The sequence below is a fragment of the Fusarium pseudograminearum genome, chromosome 1, assembly GCF_000303195.2.
Source record: "Fusarium pseudograminearum CS3096 chromosome 1, whole genome shotgun sequence".
Classification (NCBI taxonomy): Eukaryota; Fungi; Ascomycota; class Sordariomycetes; order Hypocreales; family Nectriaceae; genus Fusarium; species Fusarium pseudograminearum.
The window spans coordinates 6841805-6867245 of NC_031951.1; the positions used below are offsets into that span (position 1 = coordinate 6841805).

The 25441-nt window shown below is 48.5% G+C and overlaps 12 protein-coding genes across 12 annotated transcripts; 6 read left to right on the top strand and 6 right to left on the bottom strand.

Moving 5' to 3' along the window:
- Positions 1-128: 128 nt before the first annotated feature.
- On the bottom strand, positions 129-2014 carry FPSE_05147 (uncharacterized protein; the record flags this gene model as incomplete). The annotated part of the gene is made up of 2 exons (XM_009258265.1): positions 129-1857; positions 1947-2014. The coding sequence occupies 2 exons, from the start codon at positions 2012-2014 to the stop codon at positions 129-131; spliced, it is 1797 nt and encodes a 598-aa protein (XP_009256540.1).
- Positions 2015-2779: 765 nt separating this feature from the next.
- Positions 2780-4928, bottom strand: FPSE_05148 (uncharacterized protein; the record flags this gene model as incomplete). Its single annotated transcript, XM_009258266.1, has 2 exons — positions 2780-3579; positions 4100-4928. The coding sequence occupies 2 exons, from the start codon at positions 4926-4928 to the stop codon at positions 2780-2782; spliced, it is 1629 nt and encodes a 542-aa protein (XP_009256541.1).
- Positions 4929-5586: 658 nt separating this feature from the next.
- Positions 5587-6551, top strand: FPSE_05149 (uncharacterized protein; the record flags this gene model as incomplete). The annotated part of the gene is made up of 5 exons (XM_009258267.1): positions 5587-5730; positions 5781-5799; positions 5849-5874; positions 5921-6062; positions 6115-6551. The coding sequence occupies 5 exons, from the start codon at positions 5587-5589 to the stop codon at positions 6549-6551; spliced, it is 768 nt and encodes a 255-aa protein (XP_009256542.1).
- Positions 6552-6916: 365 nt separating this feature from the next.
- FPSE_05150 (uncharacterized protein) lies at positions 6917-8307 on the bottom strand (the record flags this gene model as incomplete). Its single annotated transcript, XM_009258268.1, has 4 exons — positions 6917-7225; positions 7277-7414; positions 7474-8127; positions 8185-8307. 4 exons carry the CDS (start codon positions 8305-8307, stop codon positions 6917-6919), a joined length of 1224 nt encoding a protein of 407 aa, XP_009256543.1.
- A 1563-nt stretch (positions 8308-9870) lies between these two features.
- FPSE_05151 (uncharacterized protein) lies at positions 9871-11494 on the top strand (the record flags this gene model as incomplete). Its single annotated transcript, XM_009258269.1, has 5 exons — positions 9871-9892; positions 9942-10012; positions 10062-10192; positions 10243-11215; positions 11264-11494. 5 exons carry the CDS (start codon positions 9871-9873, stop codon positions 11492-11494), a joined length of 1428 nt encoding a protein of 475 aa, XP_009256544.1.
- Positions 11495-11827: 333 nt separating this feature from the next.
- Positions 11828-12263, bottom strand: FPSE_05152 (uncharacterized protein; the record flags this gene model as incomplete). The annotated part of the gene is made up of 3 exons (XM_009258270.1): positions 11828-11968; positions 12026-12126; positions 12179-12263. 3 exons carry the CDS (start codon positions 12261-12263, stop codon positions 11828-11830), a joined length of 327 nt encoding a protein of 108 aa, XP_009256545.1.
- A 1145-nt stretch (positions 12264-13408) lies between these two features.
- On the top strand, positions 13409-15066 carry FPSE_05153 (uncharacterized protein; the record flags this gene model as incomplete). The annotated part of the gene is made up of 2 exons (XM_009258271.1): positions 13409-13663; positions 13711-15066. The coding sequence occupies 2 exons, from the start codon at positions 13409-13411 to the stop codon at positions 15064-15066; spliced, it is 1611 nt and encodes a 536-aa protein (XP_009256546.1).
- A 557-nt stretch (positions 15067-15623) lies between these two features.
- FPSE_05154 (uncharacterized protein) lies at positions 15624-16649 on the top strand (the record flags this gene model as incomplete). The annotated part of the gene is made up of 2 exons (XM_009258272.1): positions 15624-15774; positions 15823-16649. The coding sequence occupies 2 exons, from the start codon at positions 15624-15626 to the stop codon at positions 16647-16649; spliced, it is 978 nt and encodes a 325-aa protein (XP_009256547.1).
- A 778-nt stretch (positions 16650-17427) lies between these two features.
- On the top strand, positions 17428-19422 carry FPSE_05155 (uncharacterized protein; the record flags this gene model as incomplete). Its single annotated transcript, XM_009258273.1, has 9 exons — positions 17428-17528; positions 17579-17736; positions 17791-17895; positions 17943-18302; positions 18352-18540; positions 18597-18683; positions 18731-18953; positions 19005-19106; positions 19158-19422. 9 exons carry the CDS (start codon positions 17428-17430, stop codon positions 19420-19422), a joined length of 1590 nt encoding a protein of 529 aa, XP_009256548.1.
- Positions 19423-19537: 115 nt separating this feature from the next.
- Positions 19538-20053, bottom strand: FPSE_05156 (uncharacterized protein; the record flags this gene model as incomplete). The annotated part of the gene is made up of 1 exon (XM_009258274.1): positions 19538-20053. One exon carries the CDS (start codon positions 20051-20053, stop codon positions 19538-19540), a length of 516 nt encoding a protein of 171 aa, XP_009256549.1.
- Positions 20054-20740: 687 nt separating this feature from the next.
- FPSE_05157 (uncharacterized protein) lies at positions 20741-22485 on the bottom strand (the record flags this gene model as incomplete). The annotated part of the gene is made up of 5 exons (XM_009258275.1): positions 20741-20794; positions 20891-21193; positions 21246-21995; positions 22059-22382; positions 22444-22485. The coding sequence occupies 5 exons, from the start codon at positions 22483-22485 to the stop codon at positions 20741-20743; spliced, it is 1473 nt and encodes a 490-aa protein (XP_009256550.1).
- A 1351-nt stretch (positions 22486-23836) lies between these two features.
- FPSE_05158 (uncharacterized protein) lies at positions 23837-25441 on the top strand (the record flags this gene model as incomplete). The annotated part of the gene is made up of 1 exon (XM_009258276.1): positions 23837-25441. One exon carries the CDS (start codon positions 23837-23839, stop codon positions 25439-25441), a length of 1605 nt encoding a protein of 534 aa, XP_009256551.1.

Consider the following 25441-nt stretch of genomic DNA (forward strand, 5'->3'; position numbering starts at 1 on the left):
GAGACTTAAAACAAAAAATATTGGGATATAAGTTCTGACCCAGAAAAATCTAAATTCGCCTTTTCCAACCCCATTAAAATGAATTACATCGTGACATATAACAGTTTTGCTTGGCTTTCGTGAGCCTTTTAGTTCTTGAGACCGCTGTCGGTGACACAGCCCTCACTGGCATTCGTCACCAGTCGAGCGTACTTGCTGAGTGTGCCCTTGGTGTATCGGGGAGCGGGAGCCTTCCAGGCCTTGCGACGGCGATCAACCTCGGCCTCGGGAACAACGAGGTCGATAGCACGAGACTCGGCGTCGATAACGATGGTGTCACCATCCTCGACAAGGGCGATAGGGCCACCCTCCATAGCCTCAGGGACAATGTGACCAATAATGAAACCGTGAGAACCACCAGAGAAGCGACCGTCAGTGAGAAGGGCGACATCCTGTCCAAGGCCAGCGCCCATAATGGCAGAAGAAGGCTTCAGCATCTCAGGCATACCGGGGCCACCCTTGGGTCCATCATATCGGATAATAACGACAGTCTTTTCACCCTTCTTGATCTCACCAGCCTCAAGGCTAGAGATGAAAGCAGGCTCGGAGTCGTAGACACGGGCCTTACCCTCGAATCGGAGACCCTCCTTACCAGTGATCTTACCAACACATCCTCCAGGAGCCAGAGATCCACGGAGGATCTGGATGTGACCGGTAGGCTTGATGGGGTTGCTAAGGGGGCGAATGATGGTTTGATCCTCAGGGAATCCAGGCATCTCCTCGACGTTCTGCTTCATGGTCTTACCAGTGACGGTAATACCTGAGCCGTCAATGATGCCCTCCTTCAAGAGGAACTTGAGAAGAGCAGGGGTACCACCAATCTTGTGCATATCGGCCATGACCCACTTTCCGGATGGCTTTAGGTCGGCAAGGAAGGGAGTGCGGTCGGAAACCTTTTGGAAGTCCTCGATATCGAGCTTGATGCCGACAGAGTCGGCAATAGCGATAAGATGCAGAACAGCGTTGGTGCTGCCACCAAGGATGGTCGTGACGATCATGGCATTCTCAAAGGCTTGGCGAGTCATGATGTCACGAGGTCGGATATCCTCCTTGAGAATGTTGCGGATAGCAGGTCCAACAGCCTCACACTCGGCGATCTTGCTGGGGTCCTCAGCAGGGCTGCTGCTGCTACCAGGAAGGGTAAGTCCCAGAGTCTCAATGGCAGTAGCCATGGTGTTGGCAGTGTACATGCCACCACAAGCACCACCACCAGGGCAGGCATTTCGGATAATGTCGAATCGCTGCTCCTCGGTGATCTCGCCGGTGATGTATTGACCGTAGGCCTGGAAGGCAGAGACGATATCGATAGACTCGCCCTGCTTGGTGCAACCGGGCTTAATGGTACCACCGTAAACCATGATGCTGGGACGGTTGACACGACCCATAGCAATGGCAACACCGGGCATGTTCTTGTCGCAACCGGGCAAGCTGACGTTGGCGTCGTACCATTGACCATTCATGACAGTCTCAACACTATCGGCAATAATCTCTCGGCTCTGGAGGGAGTATCGCATACCGGTGGTACCCATGGAGATACCATCAGAGACACCGATGGTGTTGAATCGGTAGGGAATAAGACCGGCCTTGGCGACAGACTCCTTGACGTGGGCAGAGAGGTCCATAAGGTGCATGTTGCAAGGGTTTCCCTCGTACCAGACGGACGAGATACCAACCTGAGCCTTGTTCATGTCAGCTTCAGAGAGGCCGGTGGCGTAGAGCATAGCCTGGGAAGCACCCTGGGCCTTGGGCTGGGTGATGTTGGAGGAGATCTTGTTAAGCTTGTCATCGGAGCGGATGGCGGTGGTAGACAGGAAGCGGCTGCAATGGAAGATGGGTTAGTATTCAGAAGTGAATTGGTCTTGTACAGGATGTTGTTGATCGTTGGCAATGGATGATGGTACACATACCCATGATTCCTGGCGGAGAGGGGGAAAGCTCCCACAGCTCTGGAGCGCAGCAGTGACCGGGAAAGCATGATGACGACTTGAGGCTGTTTACAAGAGCCAATTGAAGCTTTTCACGACAAACTCAAAAGTCACGGCGTGCGTGAGATGTTCAATGGCCCAGAGATGCCAGAAATAAAACGATGTCAAGTTTGTGGAATTTCTTGGGGTACAACTGCGATGTCGGCTGCCCTTTTGACCAGAATTTCCCAGTTCAGGTTCCCTGTGATCTTCCCTGTGACTTTTGGTGCTCTTCCCCCCGTTGAGTGCTCCCTGCATGACAATTCGAGCATTACCATTGGTCAAACGTTATATTGCCAAGTTCTCTCGGGGGAAGTGCTTCTACTCCGGCGGGGCTTTCAGCGCATTATCCACTTTGTCCACCGAAGTCATGTCATAGGAGCTCCCGATACGACTTGGATACATTTAATCTGCCGAGCTTCCGGGCTTATAGAAATATACCTGTGCAGTCTTGTTTACTATGGGTTGTCTTGGGAGTTTTAATTAGTAGTTTTGGGAGAGACTCAGTTGTCGAACTATTGTTGCCAAGAACTGATGAGCGAAACCGGCGGTCTTTATGCTATAATTGCAAGAAGCAATAAGTGTTTACATTCTCTATGTTCTTTCTGACTGTGTATCTTTAGAATAGTACTTCTGCCCGCTCTAGGAGAAGCAATTGGACTCCTCAATAATATCCAGGTCTGAAGAAATAACTTACCAACTTGTGTGTCAAAGAATGTCGTGGGTACTATTTGTACCAGTCACAAAATACGCTCCCATTCCTTGGACTTATTCATTCAGCTTCGTGAAGCACGTTCCAAACCATCAAGTGACTCCCTCATCTTCTCAGAGATATCTTCAATAAACTTGAACGCAAACACTTCAAAATGATGACCATCAATATCCACCACTTCGGAGAATAGATTCTTGTCATACAAATCCCATCCAAGGTTTCGCTCCTCGCGGCTCATGTCCACGAGATTCTTTTCGCCTTCCTTGATTGGCACGGCCTCTTTGGCTCGGAGCAGAGAAATTCGGGGCCTCTCTCCTATAGAGTCCTCGTCCCAGACCGGAGGGTCCCAAGACTGAATCATGCGGCGAGCATCGGCCATGGCAATGTCAGCGAGGATCTGATTTTTGTTCCTGCCTTCTGAACCCTCGCCCGGTCTCTTGCGGTTATTGCTCGAGTATTTGAGCGGGTAAACTGTATCAACCATAAGAATACCGATGACTCGGATCTCAGTATCCTCGGGGTTGAGCTGCTTGGTGATCTCGAGACTCAAGTGGCCACCCATGCTCCATCCGCCGAGAAGTATTGGGATCTTTCCATCCGAGTTGTATTGCCTGGGAAAGTCGGGCTTCTCGACAGTTTCAATGATCCAGCGTGTGTAAAGTTTGGCCATGTCTTTGAGCCCTCCGTCAAAGGGCTCCCCACTGTGGAAGTTGGGGTTGTAAATGCCGTATACAGGACGTTTCAGAGGTTCCAAGCAGTGGTATGAGAATGTTGTGCCGCCACCATCGTGGAGAAGGAAGACTGGCACAGCTTTACCGGTCTGCCAGTCTGCAGGCTGAATGCATTCAGGATTGGAATCCATGTCTGAGTTGACGTGAGCCGCTATAAGTTGTATGCAGGGTCTTTTCTAAATCGATATGAATTTGCGATGTCCAGGCTGCGTCTCTCTCAACGTTGATGTGATATATCGCTTGGTTCGGTTGTGCAGACGCTCAGTGAAATGAACAAAAATCGCTCAAATGATTTGCAACTTCGTATTTCACTACCGCTTCTGCCGAAGGCTAAGGGTATGAGTAACAGGCACGTAATAAAGGATAAACAAATGAATGGTTGCAATCACATATTGTCATGACCATCATAAAAACCGGTAGCAATTTATCGCCGTTTGTCGGCCATGACAGCTGGCAGATCGATAGATGTGGGGCCGTAATGAGAACTGACCGGCAGTTAACAGCACGATGTAGCACAAATACAGAATCCTTGTCTTGCCTATTATCATGGTTTCTTTCTATTGTACAATTCCACTAATATTGCCTTGGCTCAATAACCTCTATCTGCGGCTCTGCCAAATATCCTTGAAGCCTCCAAAAGAGTAGGAACAAACTTCGTACGCTTTCACTCCTGTGGTTCTTCAATATCAACAGTTCCTGGTCTTGGAAATCCTCCGCCTCCGTCTTTAATCTCTCGACCTCTGACTCTCCAAGTAGAAATAACAAGTCGTGTACTGCAACCTTGTTACCGTAATTGGCATTCTCCACGTCAAGAGTGGCATAATTATTCATGTCTTCTGTTGGCTCTGTTGGTATGTAGAGCACAGCCCCGCCAGCAACAGATCGTGCTGCGTCCTCCCAACTCCCAACCGGCATGATGAATTTATGGAGGTCCTTTCCTTCGCGCCTACTAGAGCTTCGTTCGATGAGGGCATCGACAGCTCGGCGTCGCATCATCTTGAGTAGCAAGTTGCCCATATCGGGTCGGAAGACTCTTTTTGCAACAGGAGGGAGGCCGTATGTTCCCATGCCACTGCGCTGAGCCCCCATTCTAGCTTGAAGGTTTCTGTTTTTCCCAATCATGTCGATCACACTCTTTCGTGAGAGGGCGTAGGTGACGAAACGTCCGGACCGGTGGGAGTCTTCCCTGATTTCTTCCCTCATTTCTTCATCTAGGTTGTCTTCTTCCGGTTCTTCCACAACTTTGTCCTCAACGTCCCCAATGTCTTCTGTTTCTTTTGCTCCTGATGGCTCTTCGACGTTGGCGGGTGTCTCTCTCTGCAACGCTGTGTCAGGGGTCTCATCTCCAGACCACATTTCTTGCGCTTGTCTATCGTTCTCCTCTTCCAATCTCGGAACATTCCATGGCATGACGTTCATGAGAGCCAATGGACCCGGAGCATACCACGCTTCCGTGTGAGTAGGATCCGGATGCTTAACCATATCGAAGTCCTGCAAGAAGTATCTGGGTAGAATTGCATTCGTATTCTTACACCATCTCATCGGGGTCATCAATGCCTCGGCTACAATATTGCTTAGCAATGGCTTATATAGAGATTACGGAGGACATACCGTATGGGTTATTTGAAAGGTGCTTGCGAAATTGTCCTGATATCTTCCCTGCCTTTAGTTTGCGCAATCGTCTCCTTGAAACGACCCATTCCGGATCGAGAATTGGCGATAGTGGCAGTTCCCCAGATTCTGTCTCGATCGTCTTTTTCTTCGGGTCTATTGTATATTTGCTCTCTTTTATTCTCGTAATTTCCGATTGTATTTGTTCAAGGATCTGTTCTTGGGACTTTCTTGATCTATCGTAGGAGACCCATCGTCTTTGGCCGTCGATCGTCAGTCGTGGACTCCGAAGCTGACTGATGCAGGTCTTTGTACATCTGTTCATCGTTTCTCGGGGTATCATGATCGGTTCATCGTAATTGGTATCGTGCTTGTTCAATCGCGAATTCCGTTATGGAGGAGGAGCAAGCTAAATTTCAGCCGGGGTTGGTCGCATCGTTATCGATAACGCGCCGCCGAGCTACCTAAAGCTTCCCCCACTACTCCCGACCCCAGGCCCATCAACATCATCATACTTACTTTTGCGACAATGTTTCTAAGACCAAGGGCGTTGCGCGTTTTGCGCGGCGTGTCGCAGCAGCAAGTGAGGGCATTCGGATTCTCTGGCTTGCCTGGGCAGGGACCAGCGACGCCAATGGCTAACATTCCCATGCCTTACATTGAAGAGTCGTCGGTAGGTTATCACTTGTTCTGAAAGTCAATGCGCCCAACTAACATCCATAGGCTGCTGGACGAAAGACATGTCCGTCCTAAGCTGCTATATGGATGTTATCAAAGCTGATGGATTATAGGGGACATTTTTTCCAAGCTTCTGCAGGTAAGTACAATTGTTTCTGTCGTGAGCATAGGTCTGACATCGCCAGGAACGGATCATCTGCCTGAATGGCGAAGTCAACGACTATATGTCCGCCTCGATCGTCGCGCAGCTTCTTTGGCTCGAGTCCGATACCCCCGAAAAGCCGATCACGATGTACATAAACTCTCCTGGTGGCTCCGTTACGTCAGGTACTTCCACCGTCAACACCATGTCTCCGTTCGATGCTTACAGCAGGTTTAGGAATGGCTATCTACGATACCATGACATACATCAAGTCGCCGGTTTCGACAGTGTGCATAGGAGGCGCTGCATCCATGGCAGCTATTCTTCTCGCAGGAGGTGAAGCCGGCAAGAGATTCTCGCTTCCTCATAGCTCAATCATGATCCATCAACCCCTCGGTGGGACTAGAGGTCAAGCATCGGACATTATGATTTACGCGAATCAGATCCAAAAGACACGGGAGCAATCCAACAAGATAATGCAATACCACCTTAACAAAGCCAAGGGTCACGACAAGTACTCGTTGGAGGAGATTAACGATTTGATGGAGCGAGACAAGTACCTGACGCCAGAAGAGGCCCTAGATTTGGGCGTTATCGACGAGATTCTTACAAAGAGGCCGGAAACAGAGTCGGAAAAGAAAGAAGGGCAGTCCGATGCTCCCAAGGCGAGCTGAGTCGCAAAACATGCCATAGATATGATGTGCATCAATTATAACGAGGACATATATTCCATGCATTTTTACATCGAGCTCATCATTAGCTCTACAAAAGGTAGACATGAAAGCAATGTTTGTATAACATATGTTGGAGAGACTGAATGTTCATTTACTACTCGACCTAACCTAACCCTTCTACTCATGACTTGCTGACAAGGTTCAAAAATTGATGTCGCAACCCTCACTTCAGCTCAGGGGACTCTTGCAGGACAGACTGATATTGCTACAAACTCGACAAGATATATACGGATGAAATCCAGCAGACAAAATGCTGGCCAAAAGAAAGAAGAGAAAAGCTATGTACAAGTGTTCATATTCTTCCACTAGTTGTCGATGCGGAAAACAGCAACGTCATGCTTCTCCAACTTGGCCCGAACAGTTCTGCCTCTGCCCTTGGCACCAGTCAAGAGCTCAGTCCATGAGTAGTCCTGGTCCTTCAGTCCAGGAACTTGTGAGAGGCTCAGAGTAGTGTCGAGGTTGCCCTTGCTTGCGACAATGGCGACAACGGTTCCGGACGCCAGAGGTCCTGACCAGTAAGGGTAGATCTCGTTGTTGGCTTTGGCAGGGGTTCCGGGAGGGGTGAAAGGCACGGCAGGCTTTGACAGTGAGTCTTGGTTGACCGCGAGGAGGCCCTGTAAGAGTGGTTAGTTTACGTCTTCGGTGCAAGATAGGTCTGAAGTTACCTTGTTGGTGATGAGCTTGATCTCGTCGCTGTTAATCTTGGTCATGTCTGTTCCGAGGATGATGGGGGACTTGGTGATGGCCCAGATTGCGAAGTGAGTTCGCTCCTCAGCTGGTGTCAAAGCACCGTTGGCAAGAATCTAAATCTCCATCAGTCCTTACGTTTCTTTTTAATATGCATAGGGGGGACTGGACTCACCATCATGTCGAGGTCATTGTAGCGGCCAGGCTGGGTGTACTTGAGGATAGGTGCAGCCTGGTTGGCAATTCGCACAACGTCGTCCCATTTACCCCAGTTATCGACACTCATACGCCACATGTGGCCGACGGAAGCACCCCAAGTCCAGACCTCATCCCAGCCCCAGTTGCAGAGGGAGTAGAGGATGTCCTTTCCTGTGTTGCGGAGCATGTCTCTCATCAATTCGTATCCGGGTCTGGAGCTAGGACCCTTGCCGATGGGGCAGGTCTGGATGTCGGCTTGGTTGCCGTTGTAGCATGGCGTGTAACAGTTGTCGTACTTCCAGTAGTCGACACCCCAGCTGGCAAGCAAGTCGGCATCTTGCTTCTCATGACCTTGACTTCCGGGAAACCCAGCACAAGTCTTGACACCTCTGTCACCGTAGAGACCAAACTTAAGACCCATTTTATGGATCTCATCGACGACGGGCTTGATACCTCTTGGCCACTTGCTGGGATCGGGTACAAGGTTGCCCTTTGAGTCACGCTGTCTCGTAGACCAGCAATCGTCGATGTTGATGTATTGGTATCCAGCGTCCTTGAGACCGAGATTGATGAAGGTCTTGGCCGTGGCCAAAGCGACCTTCTCGCTGGCCGCATTGCATTGTCCTTGGTTCTGTTGATGATGTTAGTGTCCAATCGAGGTTTTTCGACTCTCATGTGAATAGCTTACCCAGCCGTTCCATCCCAAAGCTGGGAGTCTTCCAACTTCTCGGGTTGCGAGAGTCTTTCGCTCCGGGGCAGCAGTGGCCAATGTGGCAAGGGCCACAACTCCGATAGACTGAGAGAAAAGCATCTTGAAATGAAGCTGGAGGTACTGGTGGATTGCTGTCGATCAGATACAGGGCTTTCACTCCAGACAGGGCCGTTGTCTGCTTTCCTTATATAGTTTTTTGTTTCTCATGATTGCCAAGGCCGTGAATACTCTCTGAAGTGCCGGCTAATATGGATGAGTACCGAAGGCAAAAGTCGTATAAGTGAAACGATCTCCACTACTCCAACCCTAGAGTCCGGGGAAGTCCCATATGGTAGCGGATCATCAGGCCGGGATACTATGCGCTCTCAATCGATTGGCGCGGTTCATCCAAATGTTTCGCTTACACGATGGCTTCCCCAGAAGGTAATGCGTCTTGGACTTGATCGAGTGCCTCCGGACGTGGCGATCCGCCTAATTCGGCTTCGAATGCTACCTTCCTTGTTGTTTCGAGCAAGATGTCATTCGATGGAGATGACAACTGACATGGTTCTCCTCACGACAAAGCTCGATTCGTTGGAATATGTCGGTCTCTCAGATCCAATTCGAGCGGTAGTTGGCCTTTTCCCGAGAGGCTATTATACAAAGTCCCCGTGGCAGTTTTTACATAGTCCAAGCGGACCAAGCATGATGTAGTTGTAAACAAGTCTACTGCATGTATGCCCTAGGAGACTTCTTAGCAGGCCGTGATATTGGCAAGGGTTGATCTAATGGGGCCAATATATGCGAAACGTTGCAGCATCGCATTTCCTATCAGCACGAGAAGAAAAGTAAATATGATTGGCTAATATGTTTTCGAATATTAGAGGTCGGATGACAATAGGTTCACCAAGGTCAGGTCCGCTTAGTAGGATAAGGCACCTGAATCAAATACTGTAGCTGTCCAAAGGTATTAGAAAGGAACCTGAGAGAATGTAAGTGATTATATATTGAGTCTCTATTTATTCCACTGTTTGACTTGTAAATATCTCTTTCAAAATCTTTAGTTGAGATTATTGTTAGCAGGAAAGCCACAATGTGACTTGGTCTAGGTCTGGGGTAAGTCAGTTCAACAAGGAAGAGAGCATTTTTAATGCAGCTGTCTCGAATAAATGGTGCATTCACAAAGGATGTCTATGAATGGAGAGATATATCTCTGAACTTAGTTCTCTTGTAATTCAGTTTGTTTTATGTCCACGACTAATTCTGGTATTCTTGTTTGTCATAGTTTCTTGATGCTCTTTCAACGCTCATAGTTAAGTACCTACAGTGCCATATTCGAAGAGTTTATCAACGTAGTATTCAGTGCCAAATCTCTGGCTTTCGTTCCTCGAATCACCCAGTGAAATGACTTAAGGTTGGGACATATGCTTTTCACTGTCCAACTTGGCAGTTTAAAATGTTCCCCAAATCAAAGCATTTTCCGAGATGCTCGGCATTCTAATTGCGGTTTGACGTCAGATTCCCATCGTGAGCCCCACCAAAAAAAATGCCCCGCGTGCCCCTCCATGATGTTTAGATAAGATCTTTATCTAGTTACTTCCTGACTCCTGACCATTTTCGATCAGCAGGAAAAAGTTGTCACTTCTCTCTTCTTCACAATTGACAGTAAAGACGAAAACCAATATGGAGCACGATACCAAGACCCGTATGTGCTTCTCGACTCTACCATCGAACACGACTGACTCGACCGATAGCGCAATACAAGACTAGCGATCCCACCTCGTTCGCCCATGAGTCTGTTAAGAAGCGATGGCCTGTCATTCTAGTGAGTTGGACGAATATACCTCATTGAAGCAACCGCTGACTCGCCATAGACTCAAGGAATCGACGATGTTTACCGCGCCGTTACCAAGACCTCCGACCCCGAGAAGCTAGCTGAGGGCAAGAAGATCATCGAGAAGCTGGCAGGTCTCAAGTACGAAGTCGAACACGACCGCAAGCTTACGTACAATACATGTATATCCCGCTAAAGCCACCTTCGACTGACTTTTACAGCCCCATCCCCGATGATGGCTTCACCGAGGAGATTGCGACCTACAACAAGGAAGTCGAGGCTCTCGGTCCCGATGCTCACTGGTACGATGTACCTTGGCTCTTTTCCGAGTGCTATCTGTACCGACGTATAAGCTCTTTTTTCCGTATGAGCGAGCACTGGAGGAACTACGATATTTTTGCCCGACAGAAGATGGATACCTTCCGATCATCACGACCTGCCGTCCTCGAGCTCGCTAGCAACTACAGGCAATTAGTCGAGCAACTCCGCGCCGATAAAGACTCAACCCACGACCCCGAAGCCGAGAAGACTCTCTTCCAAGAGATGTTTGAGATTTGCCTGTGGGGTAACGCGACCGACTTGTCGCTACTCACCAACTTGACCTATGAGGATATCCAGAAGTTGCAAGGTTCCTCAGCTCGTAAGGCGGCTGAGAAGAACATTCTTTGCAACGATCTACCCAAGGCCTACGAGATCCTCAAGAAGGCCCAGAATGAGGGCAAGAAGGAGCGCCGTGTTGACATCGTTCTCGACAATGCTGGCTTCGAACTCTATGTCGACATGATCCTGGCTGGCTACCTTCTCTCGGCTGGTCTTGCTACTCAGGTTGTTTTGCGACCCAAGTCCATCCCCTGGTTCGTCTCCGATGTCGTGCCAAGCGATTTCAGCGGTCTCCTGAATGCCGTTGCCAACCCTCGCGCACTATACGACACACCATCGGAGGATGAGGATCTCCAAGGAAAGAAGCCCGAACCTCTATCCGAAGAGGGAGAGAAGGACCTCAAATTTCTCTTCCAGGAGTGGGCCACATTCCATGCTGAAGGACAACTTATTCTCCGACCTAACCGTTACTGGACCTATGGCGGAAGCTTCTGGCGATTGCCTTCCGAGAACCCTGAGTTGCACGAGGAGCTTAAGCCTGCTGAGCTTGTCATCTTTAAGGGGGATCTGAACTACCGCAAGCTCACAGCTGATGTAAGTTATTCTTATTAATGTAAGAGATCCTTTACTGACACAGCATAGGGTGCTTGGCCCCCCACTACACCTTTCACTGAGGCTTTGGGACCCCTGGGTCCCTCTTCAGGTGTCAATGTTCTGTCTCTTCGAACCTGCAAGGCTGATGTTGTTGTTGGCCTTCCTGAGGGTAAAGATGAGGAGTTGAAGCAAACTGAGGGTGGTGGTGGTGATTCCGGTGCTAGAAAATGGGCATGGAATGGAAAATGGGCTGTCGTCAACCTTTCTCAAGGCCACTAAGCAAACTCGTTAAAGAACTACTGTTGATATGATGATGATAGATTTGATTAGACATAAAAATGATACAATAAAGAAGAATGTTAAAGATCTATACCCTTTTTGACTTTATTGTGCCAGACTACAAGGCACCCATCGTTTCAAACGAACAATAAGCTCGAAGCTTGAACAGAAATGAGAGGAACCTTGTATTGTAGCAAACTATACCCGTGTTTTTATGATTTACTACAACTAGCGACGAATCATTGTTAACCCTGCCAGCAGGTACTCTAACATCTTAAAGCACCGAAAGTGCGTACCTTACTAGCACCTCCTATTAGGTTTCCCATTTCGACTTTACTTATTTGTAATCTCAGACTGCTTTCTTTTGTTCTCGGCTGCTTCTGACTCCTTTCGCTCGCGCTTCGCTTCTATCTGTGCGACGATATCGGCGTGAATGGAGTTGGGCGTACGAGCACCACTGTTGCGAACACGGTCCTATTTCCAAATATTAGCCATCTGCTCAGAACAAGGGGTGGTTGTTGAGTCTCGTACCTGATCAGGCTCGAGACGCCCATCGTGGCAAGGATGTGTACATCCTTCGGCGTTGGGTCGTGCAGCGAAACACTCGTGTGTAGATACCAAAGATTGAGCAGCTTGTAGCAGGTCAGTAAGGGTTGGGAAGAAAGGGTGTCGAGGGAAACGAACGGTCGGTTCTGCCTTGAAGGGGCCCCTCGCCTTTAGCAGTAGGGGAGATGGCTTCCCACTGATCAAGTACTTCCTTTGTAGGCATGGTGTAACGATCGTTCAGGGAAGATGCAAACTGGATATCGAGTGTTGAGCGTTTGAGGTGTTGAAGTTTCGGATGTGGTTGAAGGTGTAAGGTAAATGTCTTGGTTATAAGTGGGAAGACAGGAGCAGGGTTAAATACTCTGATGCTTAACCTTCCGTCAAAGATCTGACGTCACATGGATACTTTAAATATTCATAGAGTGCGGGAAACCATGTGGCTTTATTACGCATCGTGGTTGCACTTGTACAACCGAAAGTTGAGGCAAGTACTGGATGTGGAAGCTTATTGGAGGCTTATAAGTCAAAAGTTCGGGTAAGACACGGCAGTGACGAGAGAGGTAAGAGATCAAATCGACCAACTACTAAGTCAGTTATTAAGATATCATAAAATGCCTAAAAAGGAATTAGATATGACTGGGATCATGAGATGACACCCAGGTGAGGTTATCATATGGTACGGGGCTGAATCAGTACCGACAGCTTGGATCATGCCAGGGGTGTCGAAAAGTATGATTAAGAAGGCTAACTTCCACATCAGGGCAAACTCACATGAAACTCGGGACAGTCAAGAAAGCCTAATAACATTACTATTGATAATAGTAGAATCATTTCGACGCATCGGAATCATATCAGAATACTGTAGTCATTAATTAAATGTCAGTCTATTAGTCTACTGTACTAATTTAATACTTGGGGTAAATGTGGACTTGCTGTCAGTTGATCGTCAGTTCCTGACATTCGGGAAGGCGCCCCACAAGTAAACTACCTACTTCTCCGCGTCAGGTGACGGACGGCTTAGTTTCCCCATCCTCTCTTATACAACTTTCAAGCTTCTGTATGTGATTGCTGCACAGTACAATCGTTGAATCTTTTTCGTTTCCCGCAGCTTTAATGGATATGAATGGAGGCAGACCACTCATCCCACGCCTTTCGAGCGGTGTGAGTATCCAGAGCCAGAGCCATAGCACATCAAGTGCACGCCCTACAGTCGCGGCAAGGAGGCAGATCCGCTCACGCGATGGATGTTTAACATGCAAGTACGTATAGTGCTCCAATTGATATGTTTGTACCTAACCAAACGATAGGAGACGAAAGGTCAAATGCGATGAGCAGAGGCCTAGATGTTCACATTGTGAGAGGCTTAATATGGAGTGCAAGTGGCGCCCCCAACAACGTTCAGGAGCTCAAAGGAGGCAAGCATCTACTACAGGAACGCTTGCACAGTCCCTTGAGCAAAGTTTGTCGCCGACGGATACGTCACCAGGAACATCTGTGTTCCAATCAGGTCATGCAGTAGACGAAGTGTTTGATTATGCAAGTTTCATGTGGGATTATGGAGACTTTTGGCAACAAGCTTCACCTGAAATGCACCAGAACCAGGGGCTGGAAACACCCATGCCGGTAGGAAACTTTATGGTTATACTCCGAGACTTTACTGACACAGACAGGCTACTCAATCACAGGTTGCATTTCCGGACAGAACGACATTTGTAACACCGTTACAGGCGCCTTCAATAACACACAGCAATGATAGTCGGGCGACTGATACTAGAGATGGAAGCGAGAGGTTGATGGAGTTCTTTGCCAGCTCAGTCAACCCTCCTATTATTGCCGAGGTCGAGACTCAGAAGAAATGGATTTCCATGCGACAAATCGTCATCGGGATGGCCAACGTCTCCCCCATGGCCCGACACGCAATTTTGGCTTTTTCGAATCTATTACTTTCCAGGAAAGACGGCAACTGGACTATGAGCGACGATGATCATTACCAGCGTGGCGTTGCCGAAGTTGCAAGCCATGATGGCACGCCTATGTCTGAACACAGCCGTGAACGCGAGCATCTCCTCGCAGCCTTATTCTTTCTCAGCTATATCGATATACTGGAGAGTCGTCTCGAGGCCGCTCATTCGAACCTAAAGCGTGCCTACACTCTTTTCCAGGCGAGTAACAAGCACGGCTTGACGCAAGTGGAGAAGCAATTGCTTCTTTGGATACGGCTCCTCGATGGACGGGCAGTATCTGCAGGAGGCGATGGTCTGTTTCTCACAAAAGATGACGAGGTCCTTTTAGTGGAAGCATCACCGGCAAGTTTCGATGGGGAACCCGACGACATGTCAAAGAACGACCCTGCGGAAGATATCGAGGATGTACTATTCCAGGTTTTGTATCAGCCTGGTGTTGTGTTTTACCAAAAAGTCCAGAGTTTTATGGGAAGAATCTCCAAGATTGATCCATGGCATCGATCGCGCGGTACGGTTGAGGACGAAATCGAGGTTATGAACATCGGCACTGTAATAGCGGCCGATTTACGCACTTTGTACGAACATCGACCACCGCTGATGGACTATGCTGTAGCAGGCAAGTTGACGCAGCCTCACGTCTCGAAACACCTGGCATTTGTCATCACCAGAGCCTTCCGAACATACCTTTCGAACTATTATGCCAGCAAAGTGCATCTCCATCGCGTTGCCTACAAGAGTCTGCCTCTAACGAAAGAGGCGTCTGAAGCTTTGGACCAAATCCGGAAGCTCGCCCGGCAGATTGTGGCAGACTTGGATGTCGATGATACACTCCCCATCAATATGCTATGGCCTCTTCTGATGTTGGGTGTAGAAGAGCAAGACGCTAGCGAAAAGGCATGGATTAAAACACAAATTCTCAGAATGGAGAAAGTTGCTGGCAACGCACGTATCACGGCGCAAGTACTGGAGGAAGTCCAGGCCCGGCAAGACGCGGCCAAAGCACGCATGGATATTCGGTCTGTGATGCATGAGGTATTCAACTCAAGCTTTGCAATCGTCTAAGGTCGGATCGAGGCCAGGCTGTGTCATATTAGTTCGTGGCTGTTGTTTCCACGACGTCGGTGAATGTTTGTCAGACACATCCAAACTCATGGCACTAGTTGTCTTGGCTTTTGGCATACAGACTACTGACTTGGCTGATGTCTTGGACCATTAATGAATGTCATGCGACTGGTCTTGACTCTCCTGCTCAACGGTCGGATCGAGGCCCCACCCACACTTGTCGAGCCGATCGGATATGGTGGTCTCCAACTTCCCCGCACCGGGCTAAAGTGGGTGAAAGCTGGGGATGGCCTCTACTAATGCATTTGCACGACAAATGTCAAATCCATGGCCAACGAATCGCACATGATATGATGCCGCTACACCAATGGATCCGATGGGAATGCGACCCAGACCCCCACTATGCCAGCGTCGAGCTTGGAACAAAACCCTCGCGGCAGCTCGTCACTGATCTTACGGCAATCAACAATCCTTTACTCCAACTCTGTCTTCCTTGACATCGATATTCTCACCATCTCAACCTTTGTCACTCTAACTTTACATCATATTCATTCAATATGGGTTCAATCTCCACAAAGGGAAAGTCCTTTCCACCAGGCATCCACGTCCCTTCTTTGACTTGGTTCAAAAATGATGCAGAGCAAGAAGTCGACTGGGACCAACAGAGTCGCCATATTGAGTTTCTGGTCAACTCTGGCCTTGATGGCAGTATGTACATGCGCAAACCCTCGTCAGACTTTAACTAACAACCTCTAGTCGTAATTGCAGGAACAAACGGAGAGGCGGTCACACTTTCAGCAGCCGAGAAGTCACGACTAGTCCGAACGACGCGCGAGATTGCAACCTCTTGTGGACGCCCCGATATCACAATCACTATGGGAACCTCGTCACAAACAACAAGAGACGCCATCAACGAGACAAAGCTTGCCAAGGAGGCAGGTGCTGACTTTGTGCTCGTTCTGACACCCAGCTACTTCCACTTCGCCATGACGCAAGATGCTATTGTCGCATTCTTTGAGGAGCTCGCAGACGCCAGTCCCGTTCCTGTTGTCATTTATAACTTCCCTGGCGTTGTAGCTGGTCTCGACGTCAACTCGGAAATGCTGGAGCGTCTGGCCAAGCACCCCAACATTGTCGGCGTGAAGCTTACTTGTGGTGGTATCGCAAAGGTTGCCCGTGTGTCAGCCCAATACAAGCCAGAGGAGTTTACCGCTCTCGCTGGCCAGAGCGACTGGCTTGTCCCTGCGCTATCTGTCGGCGCCACAGGAGCAGTCACGGGCGTTGCAAACTTGTACCCCAAGACTTGCCTGCGAATTTTTGACCTGTACATGGCTGGCAAGACAAAGGAGGCCGAGGCTGCGCAACTTGAGCTGGCTAAGATGGAATGGGGATTTGCCAAGGGCGGTATCAATGGCACCAAGTGGATTGTGGCCAAGCTTCTGGGATACCCCTCTGATAGCTGCCACTGCAGGAAGCCTTACCCTCAATATGTTGATGAGAGTAAACAAGAGTGGATTCACAGTGTTGTTGAGCCTCTTTCGGCCGTTGAGAAGGGTCTCGGCAAGAGGGGCGCTGGTATCTAGAAGGGGTTACAAATTTGAGCCGACTTATGACATATATAAAATACACTATATCACAAACTGACGTTTATACTTTTGTTTTGACGAGGGACCTTCAGATGTGAAATAATTGTTTTGGTCTTATTACTTTGTCTTCTCTTCATAGTGACTAAGGGCATACAACCTGTCATGTAGGTATCTAAAAGAATCGGATCTTGCACAATATTGATGATTTGTTACAGTTGCTACATAGATCCATTTAGACAAGTCTGCATAGTAAATGAAGGTCAGATGTTGTGAGTATCTTGCTAATGCGTGGCCTTGATAGTTCGCTCCAATTCCGCGTCTCAGGCCATTGAGCGAAAAGAATACGGAAATCATGAGATGCAACATCTTGATTTTGTTGACAGAAACTAGACTAAGTGGTCTTCCCCCGCATCGGCAAACCCAATCCTCCAATCGCCTGTTCCCCTCGCATCGGCTCGCGTGTCGGACTTGGTTTGGCTCATTCTCCAAGACTTGAACCCTGCATCGTTCATGCATGGGACCATGACTCGCAAAAGAGATAGAGGGAAAAAACATGTTTGTGATGACTCTCATTCTCCACACAATCCCCAGGTTTCAATTTCCCCACGCCCCCGGATTTATCAATTGGAGAGATTATGCTTTAAATACCGGTACCAATCCTGGATCAACACTCTTGAAAGTCATGGTTCCACAGGCCTTCTTCCTTATCTCTTGATTCACTTGTCTCAGCCTCAAGTATAATATTTAGATACTTGTTCAAGATATAGACATCATCATGGGTGGCTTTCGCGCTGTCGAAGATCGGCCTACGCCAAAGGAGGTGTACAATTGGCGCCTTTACACCGAGGCCGCAGTTATTGCTACAGGATCTCTGCTGTAAGTTCAACGTTATGAACTCAAAGTTCAAGCCACTAACGAGATGAAAGATTTGGTTACGATTCTGCCTTCATTGGCACTACCATTGCTCGCGATAGCTTCAAGCGCGATTTTAACATTCAGCCCAGTCAGCAAGCGGATATTTCATCCAACATCACTGCGACATTCCAGGCTGGTGCCTTTTTCGGTGCTATTATCTGTTTCTTGAGTATGTTCTTATAGATCGAGGCCTGGAAATACAATTGCTGATAAGTCTGGACAGTTACTGAGAAGATTGGTCGAAAATGGGCTCTTCAGGCTAACGTCGCCGTCTTCCTCGTCGGCGCTATTCTCATGACTGCAGCAACTCATCAATTGTCGTATATCTGTAAGTCGCCCTTATAAGCTTGAAATATCACTATCTGACAACTTCAGACGCCGGCCGAGCTCTCACAGGAATCGCATGCGGAGCCATCACAGCCACAGTACCCAGCTACATCGCCGAGCTCTCCATCGTTTCCATCCGCGGTATTCTCACTGGTCTCTTCGAAGTCACATACCAGACCGGATCTCTGATCGGTTTCTGGATCAACTATGGTATCAACCAGAACATGAACCCCAACTCCGCAGCGGCATGGCGTGTCCCCATGGCTGTCCAGATCGCCCCTGCTGCTGTTTTGTTCGTCGGCGGCTTCTTCTTGCATGAGAGTCCTCTTTGGTTGATGCGCAAGAACCGAGAGGAGGATGCGACAAAGGCCCTTGAGAGTCTTCGACAGATTCCTCGTGATCACAAGTGTAAGTTTGGTATTTCGCACTTGTAAAATGAGCACTAACGAAGTGATAGATCTCCAGGAAGATCTCGATATGATGCGCAAGCGTCTTGCAGACGAGGCTCGTGTTGCTAGTCGATTCGGAACAGGACCCTGGGCTCTTTTCCGTGGTGCAGTCTCCGAACTGACTAAGAAGGGCATGCGAAATCGTGTCATTCTTGTCTTTTGCTCCTTTGCTCTGCAGAACATGTCTGGTGCTGCCGGTAAGATATAGAAAAACGCTCACTTAACTATGTCAAAGCCAACTAACACCGTGTAGCCATCAACTACTACTCTCCCACTCTTTTCGGATCGCTTGGTATCAGTGATGTCGCTTTGTATACTGGAATTTACGGTCTCGTAAAGGGTATGTGATTAATACTTATTCACGGTGCTTTCGCTGACTCTATATAGCTGTTGCATCCATCATCTTCTATGGTGCCCTCATTGATATCTGGGGACGACGAAACCCTACCATCATTTCATCTGCCTTTTGTTCGGCTTGCCTTTGGATTGTGGGAGCTTATGTCAAAATTGGTCACCCTGCTACTATTATCGCCGAGGGTAAGGATTTGTCGCCATCAACTGCCGCTGGTGGTAAGGCTGCCACGGCCATGATCATGATCTACTCTGTCTTGTAAGCTCTCTCCGTGCCTGATACAAAAGCATGTGTGCTGATTTGCTATAGCTGGTCTTTTGGTCTGAACGGTATCCCTTGGATTGTCTCCGCCGAGATCTTCCCCGGTGCTCTTCGTACTTTGACAGGTACATACGCTGCTTGCGTCCAATGGTAAGACACCTTCGCTACTCCTCTTAGCCAACAACGATTAACTCTTTACAGGCTCACTCAATTCGCCATCACAAAGGCCCTCCCCTACATCTTCAAGTCCTTCGGCTACGGAACATGGTTCTTCTTCGCGTGTTGGATGATGATCGCCACCATTTGGGCCTTCTTCTTCCTTCCCGAGACCAAGGGCAAGACCCTCGAAGAGATGGATGTCATGTTTGGCTATGTGCACGACCGAGCGCCCGCTGAGAGCGACGACATGGGCGGTAAGCTTGGTGCCAAGGCATCAGTGACTGAGCATAAGGAGGACAGCGTCTGAGCAGATTTACATAAGAGACGAAATTAGTAGGATAATTTATGCTATTTAGATCGGACTTCTCAGTCTGTTCATTGTTATATCCTAAAACTTGGAGGCCAACCTTTCTGTTATCCACTTAACGACTCGTCCCAGCTCCTCTAAAACCACGACTGATGTACATCTTTTCCGCCACTATTCTTTGTTCACCATTGCAAATAATAACATTCTGTCCCTGAATGTATCCTGACTGTGGCCGCCCATATAGCCATGCCAAGTCCCCTCCCATCCTATTTCCCGATGGTATCTGCGCGTTTTCGCTTCTGGGCTCAGGCAAGGGCGATAGGGAAACCGATCTTCCGAACAGAGGCTGAAGGGGCTCGGGTTCATAGGCGGTAGCCTGTGTTTCTGAAATTGCTCGACCGTATCCCATACTGTCTCTAGTGAAGCGAGTTGTGAAGCCGACACTTCCCATCCAGGCGCTTTGCCTTTCGCTATTGGGGTATGGCGAGGACGGTGGAGTAGCCTGTTGAACTGGTCCAGTAAATTGGCTTGCAATTGCTGGGTTTGATGGTCTGTTTGAACTTGGAGGAGCATGGGATGCTTGGCGCATCAACAGTGCTGGGTTGATAGTCTCCATTGTGGGATGAGGCATCTTGGAGAACTTGACTGTATCTGATTTCGGATGAACTTTTGGTGCGAGACTTGAAATTCGATAGTAAATAGAAGTGCTTTAGAAGAGAGATACAGTAGTTTGGATTGTATATGACTGTACATGGTCGTTCTGTCCTCTTATACAGTCACTCTGAGCATGAGTATTTAGTTATATCACTCGCCCGCCCACGCCACCATTTCTTTTAATAGAAGATGGAAGCTAAAACATAAAACAAACATCCAACGAAGAATAAACACATAGAGACATTTTCTTGGGTGTTTCAGAAACAGACCGTTTTCTTTGTTCTTTGTTCTCTTGGCAGGGGTATCATCGCCTTGTGTGTGTTGACATTGAAGATGCCCAAAATAGTTACCCGCCACGCCACTACGAACAAAGAAAGTGCGGGAAAGTAGCTGTTTTTGAACCATCGACTTATGCTAGAGAAACCAGTGATGCTTCGAATTAGTCTAATTGCACCGGATTCCTCGTTCTTGGCATGTTGGTGGGCAAAAAGTTGGCCTTTAAGTTTTAAAATAAACAGCCTAAGAAGTCTGGTATAGATCAGGGCCTCAGGGTATCAGAAAAATTGGCTGCTGGGAGCACAAGAGACGAAATTAGTAGGTCAGCTTATGCTACTTAGACTATACCCTTTTAGCTATCTATTTTTATACATCAAGATTTGAGAGGTCAACTTTTCTGCCACCCACTAGCAGGGTCAAGATTGTCAACAGGGCCAGTATGCTAGACTAATGGGTATAGATATCACAAGTACATAATTCACAACTCGTTTCAATGATTAGTGACTTTTTCCTGTCCCTGAACCTCGACGACGCTTACATCTGGAGGATTCTGTGCTTCACCAAACGGTTGCTTCTTCCAGTGCCGCGCAGGAATACCATCTCGAAAGAAGCCATTGATCTCTTCGATACTACGCCCTGTGACTTCACCAACGCAAAAGTAGACGTAGGTCAGCGTGACAAAGCAGAGTCCCGTGTACACAAAACCAGTCTTGGGGCCGAGGTTGGCAGAGTAGTACAGATAGGGCAGAGTAAAGACTGTGGCCCAGACTGTAATCCAGAACGAAGCGACGGCCACGGCGTAGATCTTGTTGCGGTTTCTTCCAACTGCCATTTCAGAAGCCTGCAATGATATGTTAGTTAAGAGATAATTTGCAAAAGGGAGTGATACTCACGATAGTCCAGCCAAGAGGCCCCCAAGCAAAATTAAAGGCCACAATCTCAATAATAACAAAACTGATGATCACCTTGCCAACTGTCTCACTCGGTTGTCCACCAGGGATTCCCAAACACCCAACTACAAAGATGGACACAGTCATGATTCCCGTAGTGATCAACAAAAGAGGTCGTCTTGGGATCTTGTTAGCCAGTAGCACCGCCGCAAGAACAACAAAGACTTGGATAATAAAGACAATAAGCGTCATGAGGAATGGATCCCGCAGGCCAATCGCTTTGGAGAAGATGGTCCCGAAGTAGTAGAACCACTGAATCCCGTTGATTTGCTGGGCAACCAGAGCGCCGGCGCTGTAGATGACTTTGCGACGCTCAACGGGGTCTGTTATGAGTTGTATCCACGCACTCTCTGCATCATCGACGTTATCTTTTGCAGAGTCTTTTTCGATGCTTTGCATCACGGCTTGACAATTGTACTGCTTATCTTCACGGTGAAGTACACGCAGAGAATGCATCGCCTTGTCATGGTGTCCACGGCGCAATAACCATCGTGGTGACTCTGGAAGCCAAGTGATACCAAGGAGTAGTACCAGCGGGAATATCAGCTGGAACCCAATAGGGAATCGATACGCAAAAGTAGTGTCGTTGTGGATCACACTTCGGTTTATACCAGCAGCGATGATCTGCGATATAGACAAGACGAGCTGCCAGCACATGAGAAGTGGACTTCTCAACCCCTCTGGCGCAACCTCCTACAAGCGAATCACTAATAAGCAAAAGACAAACATATTTCACACATTATAAAAGAGACGTACTCCCATGTACAAAGGCGAAGTAACGGAAAAGTTACCCACGCCAAACCCCGAGATGGCTCTCCCAGCTGTGATGAGAGCACGACTCGAGGTGGTGGAAAGTTGCATTACAACACCGACGATAACAGCGATGGCGCCGGACATGAAAGCTCCTTTTCGGCCGAAGAGGTCATTGATGGGAGCTGCTAGCAGTGATCCCACCAACTCTCCCACGTTAATCATGCTCGTCATGACGGCCAAGTTGGACGGGGAGATCTCATATTTGCCTTCGGCACCAGATACTGGCGTGCCAAAGTCGCGTACAAAGACATCTTTGATAAGTGTCAGCTAGTGTATAACACTAATGTCTGGTTTAATTTAGTTTTTAGAGATAAAAAAAGCAACATACCAAGAGTCGATACCCCGGTAAAGTAAACGCCCTCGTAGCCATACAGACAAGCACCTAATGCTGCAAAGCCACAACAGAGCCAAACATAAGGATAACTAATCCGGAAGAACATGTTCCGAATCTGTAACTTTCTCTTGATTCAGTTACTGTTTGTTCTGAATTATTTCTCCGCGGGAAATAGAAAGGAGTCCGGTCCGGCGCGCGGGCGTTGGCAGGGCTGAAAGGGAGGGGACGATACTCTTGCTTTTGCCCCCGTGCCTTGATCTTTGGTCTTTACTCTCTTTCTCTCTCTTGCTGTCAGAACCGGCAAAGGCTTTCTGGGTTTAGTTAGCTATCGTTAGTAGGGTTTTAGATGAGGGGGGGGAGATTGCGATTGCGGTTCCGATGTAGCAGATTGATTAGTGAGTGGATCAAACGGAGAGGGTATCCTTGAAAGAGAGAGGGCTGTGATGGATACGTTGACGTTGATGATGAGGGAGAAGAAGGAGGAAGAGAGAGGCTCCGGAAAGAATACAACGTCACATACGAAAAATGACTGAATCACGAGTTTGTCTTGGCCTGATCATGATGTCTTGTAGCAAAAGTTCCCCCCTTTTTTTTTCCTTACCCTCATTACCCTACCTTGCAATGGCTTTTTTTTGAGGCTTTGAGGCTTTGTCTGATAAGCTGATGATTTTAATTCTAGAACACATTCTCCCGTAAGCCTCATTATTGTTTACCCAGCCTAGCAATGTCTCTCTCATCTGCCTGGGTCTCACTATTCAGGATCAGGTTAGGGCCCCCGGGACTTGGGCATTCTTCATCGAAACCTAAACTAAACCGGTGCAAGTTAGGATCATCGAAATAAAGTTTGAGCAAGGGTCTAGAAGCTTGACTCGTTCTGGAAGCGCCGTGCCGGGGCATTTTCTAAATAGGATCACTTTCGAATACCTTGCTGCCGACGCGGTAAACTGTCCAGTATAACTTCTAATTCTCTTTTTATTTCTTGGATGATCCCCTTCCCCCCCCTGCCTGACTTGATATGTGATCTTCTCTTTTACCCCTCTTCAAAGGTGACAATGTTCCAGTTGGAGAGTCATGTTCCAAGAGTCAATTCCCCGACGCCTGGACCATGTACATGAATCATGGTAACTCCATTCGATATCTAAACAGAGATATCTATACCCATACCTACCTAAGTATTCATATGCCCGTACATATGCCAAGGTTTCTTCCAAGATGGATATAAACAGAAGACGTTGCTTTATTTTATTATTCCTGTCATTCATTCTTGACTAACAAACAGTATCCTATCTACATATCTTGATAATCAGTTCGTCCCTCAATTACATTACATCCTCACTCATTACACTTCATATCAAGACAGCAAAGGAAACACTTGCAAACAACAACTATGCGATCCATACTCCCAGTCCCAACTCCACCACCCGAATTATGCCCTTACTCTCGCGCATCAGCCAGTCAAGCATCCGCCGATGTCATCCCATTGCTCGTTGACGACACATACCACGTCTTCCACCTCAGCACACCACCATCCACAAAGCACCATCCTCAGCGACTGAGAACAACATGGTCACGCTTGCGATCAACGAACCTCCTCGAATGGGAACGGGACCCACAGCCTGTGATATCCCCCGCGGAGTCGAGTACCGACCCTGACGCAGATGGCGTCTGGACGGGATGCGCCGTGCTCGATTTGGACCAGAACATGAACATATTCTATACTGGATATAATTTGTCTCGAAACGGCCAGCAGACCATTCTTCGCACCAAGGCATTTGACCGACATGGTACAAGATTCGACTCGACATCACAGCCAATCAATATTCTTGGCAATGGGCTGGATAAGTTTGAACGTATCGACTTTCGAGATCCGTTTGTCTTTTTCAACCGCGCTGAAGGAAGATACTGGATGCTTGTTGGCACTCGTCTCGCCAATGGCCCGTATTGGAGTCGTGGATGCATCGCCCTGTTGACTTCCCCCGATCTCGAGGCCTGGACGGTATCCCCTGAGCCTCTGTACGCCCCCAACGACGTCTTCTGCCCCGAATGCCCAGAGTTGTTCACGCTGCCAAATGGAAAGTGGTATCTCGTATACTCGCGCTTCCACGCACCAAATGCAGGAACAGTATACCGCATGGCCGACACTCCGTATGGTCCTTTTCGCGTCCCGCGCGATGGATCCCATGGACGCTTAGATGGACGCCGTTGGTATGCAGCCAAATCATGCCCAAAGGCTAGAGACTCTGACAAGAGGATCTGCTTCGGCTGGATTGGCGACTATGCGGATGACGAGAACAAATGGCTCTGGGGAGGTGATCTCGCTATTACGAGAGTCATGTGGGCAGACACCAACGCCTGTCTGCGCATTGATGCTTCCCAAGAGTTTCGGAGTTACATATGGCGAACCTCGAGACCTGTGTCGCCGGGCGATGCTGCTCCCAGCTTGTATCTCTGCTCTCTCGGGACGACAGCGACGCATTATCCCGAGCTGGGCTCTGCAGAATGGAAGAGACATCTCATGGTGGACTTTAAAATCGCAGCCTGCGATGCTCACACTTTTGGAGTCATGTTGCAAGTTGATAGCACTGGAAAGGGTCATCGCTTGCAGTTCACTCCTCAAGGAAATGGCTTCTTTTCTGTCGCACTCATGACCGACTTCCCTCCCCTGGATGATTTCTGGGCTGACCAATACCGTATGCACATTCCACGACCTGTCGATGGTCCTGAGCTTGTGCGACATGACAACGTCAGTCTTGTAGATGGTGTCTTCCTCTTTTTGAGAGGACAAATAGTGGAAGTCTTTTGCGGTGGGCGAGCGCTGAGCTTTCGACTACCGATACCGCCCAACTGGACAGACAGCGACCGCTGTGGCGTCCGCAGGTTGGGATGGTATGTGGAAGATGGCATGGTTGATTTGGTTGACATTAATATGCGTCATTCGATGTGTGTTAAGGACGGCCTGGCCGAGTCGGACAATCTCGAAGACGCCGAGTAA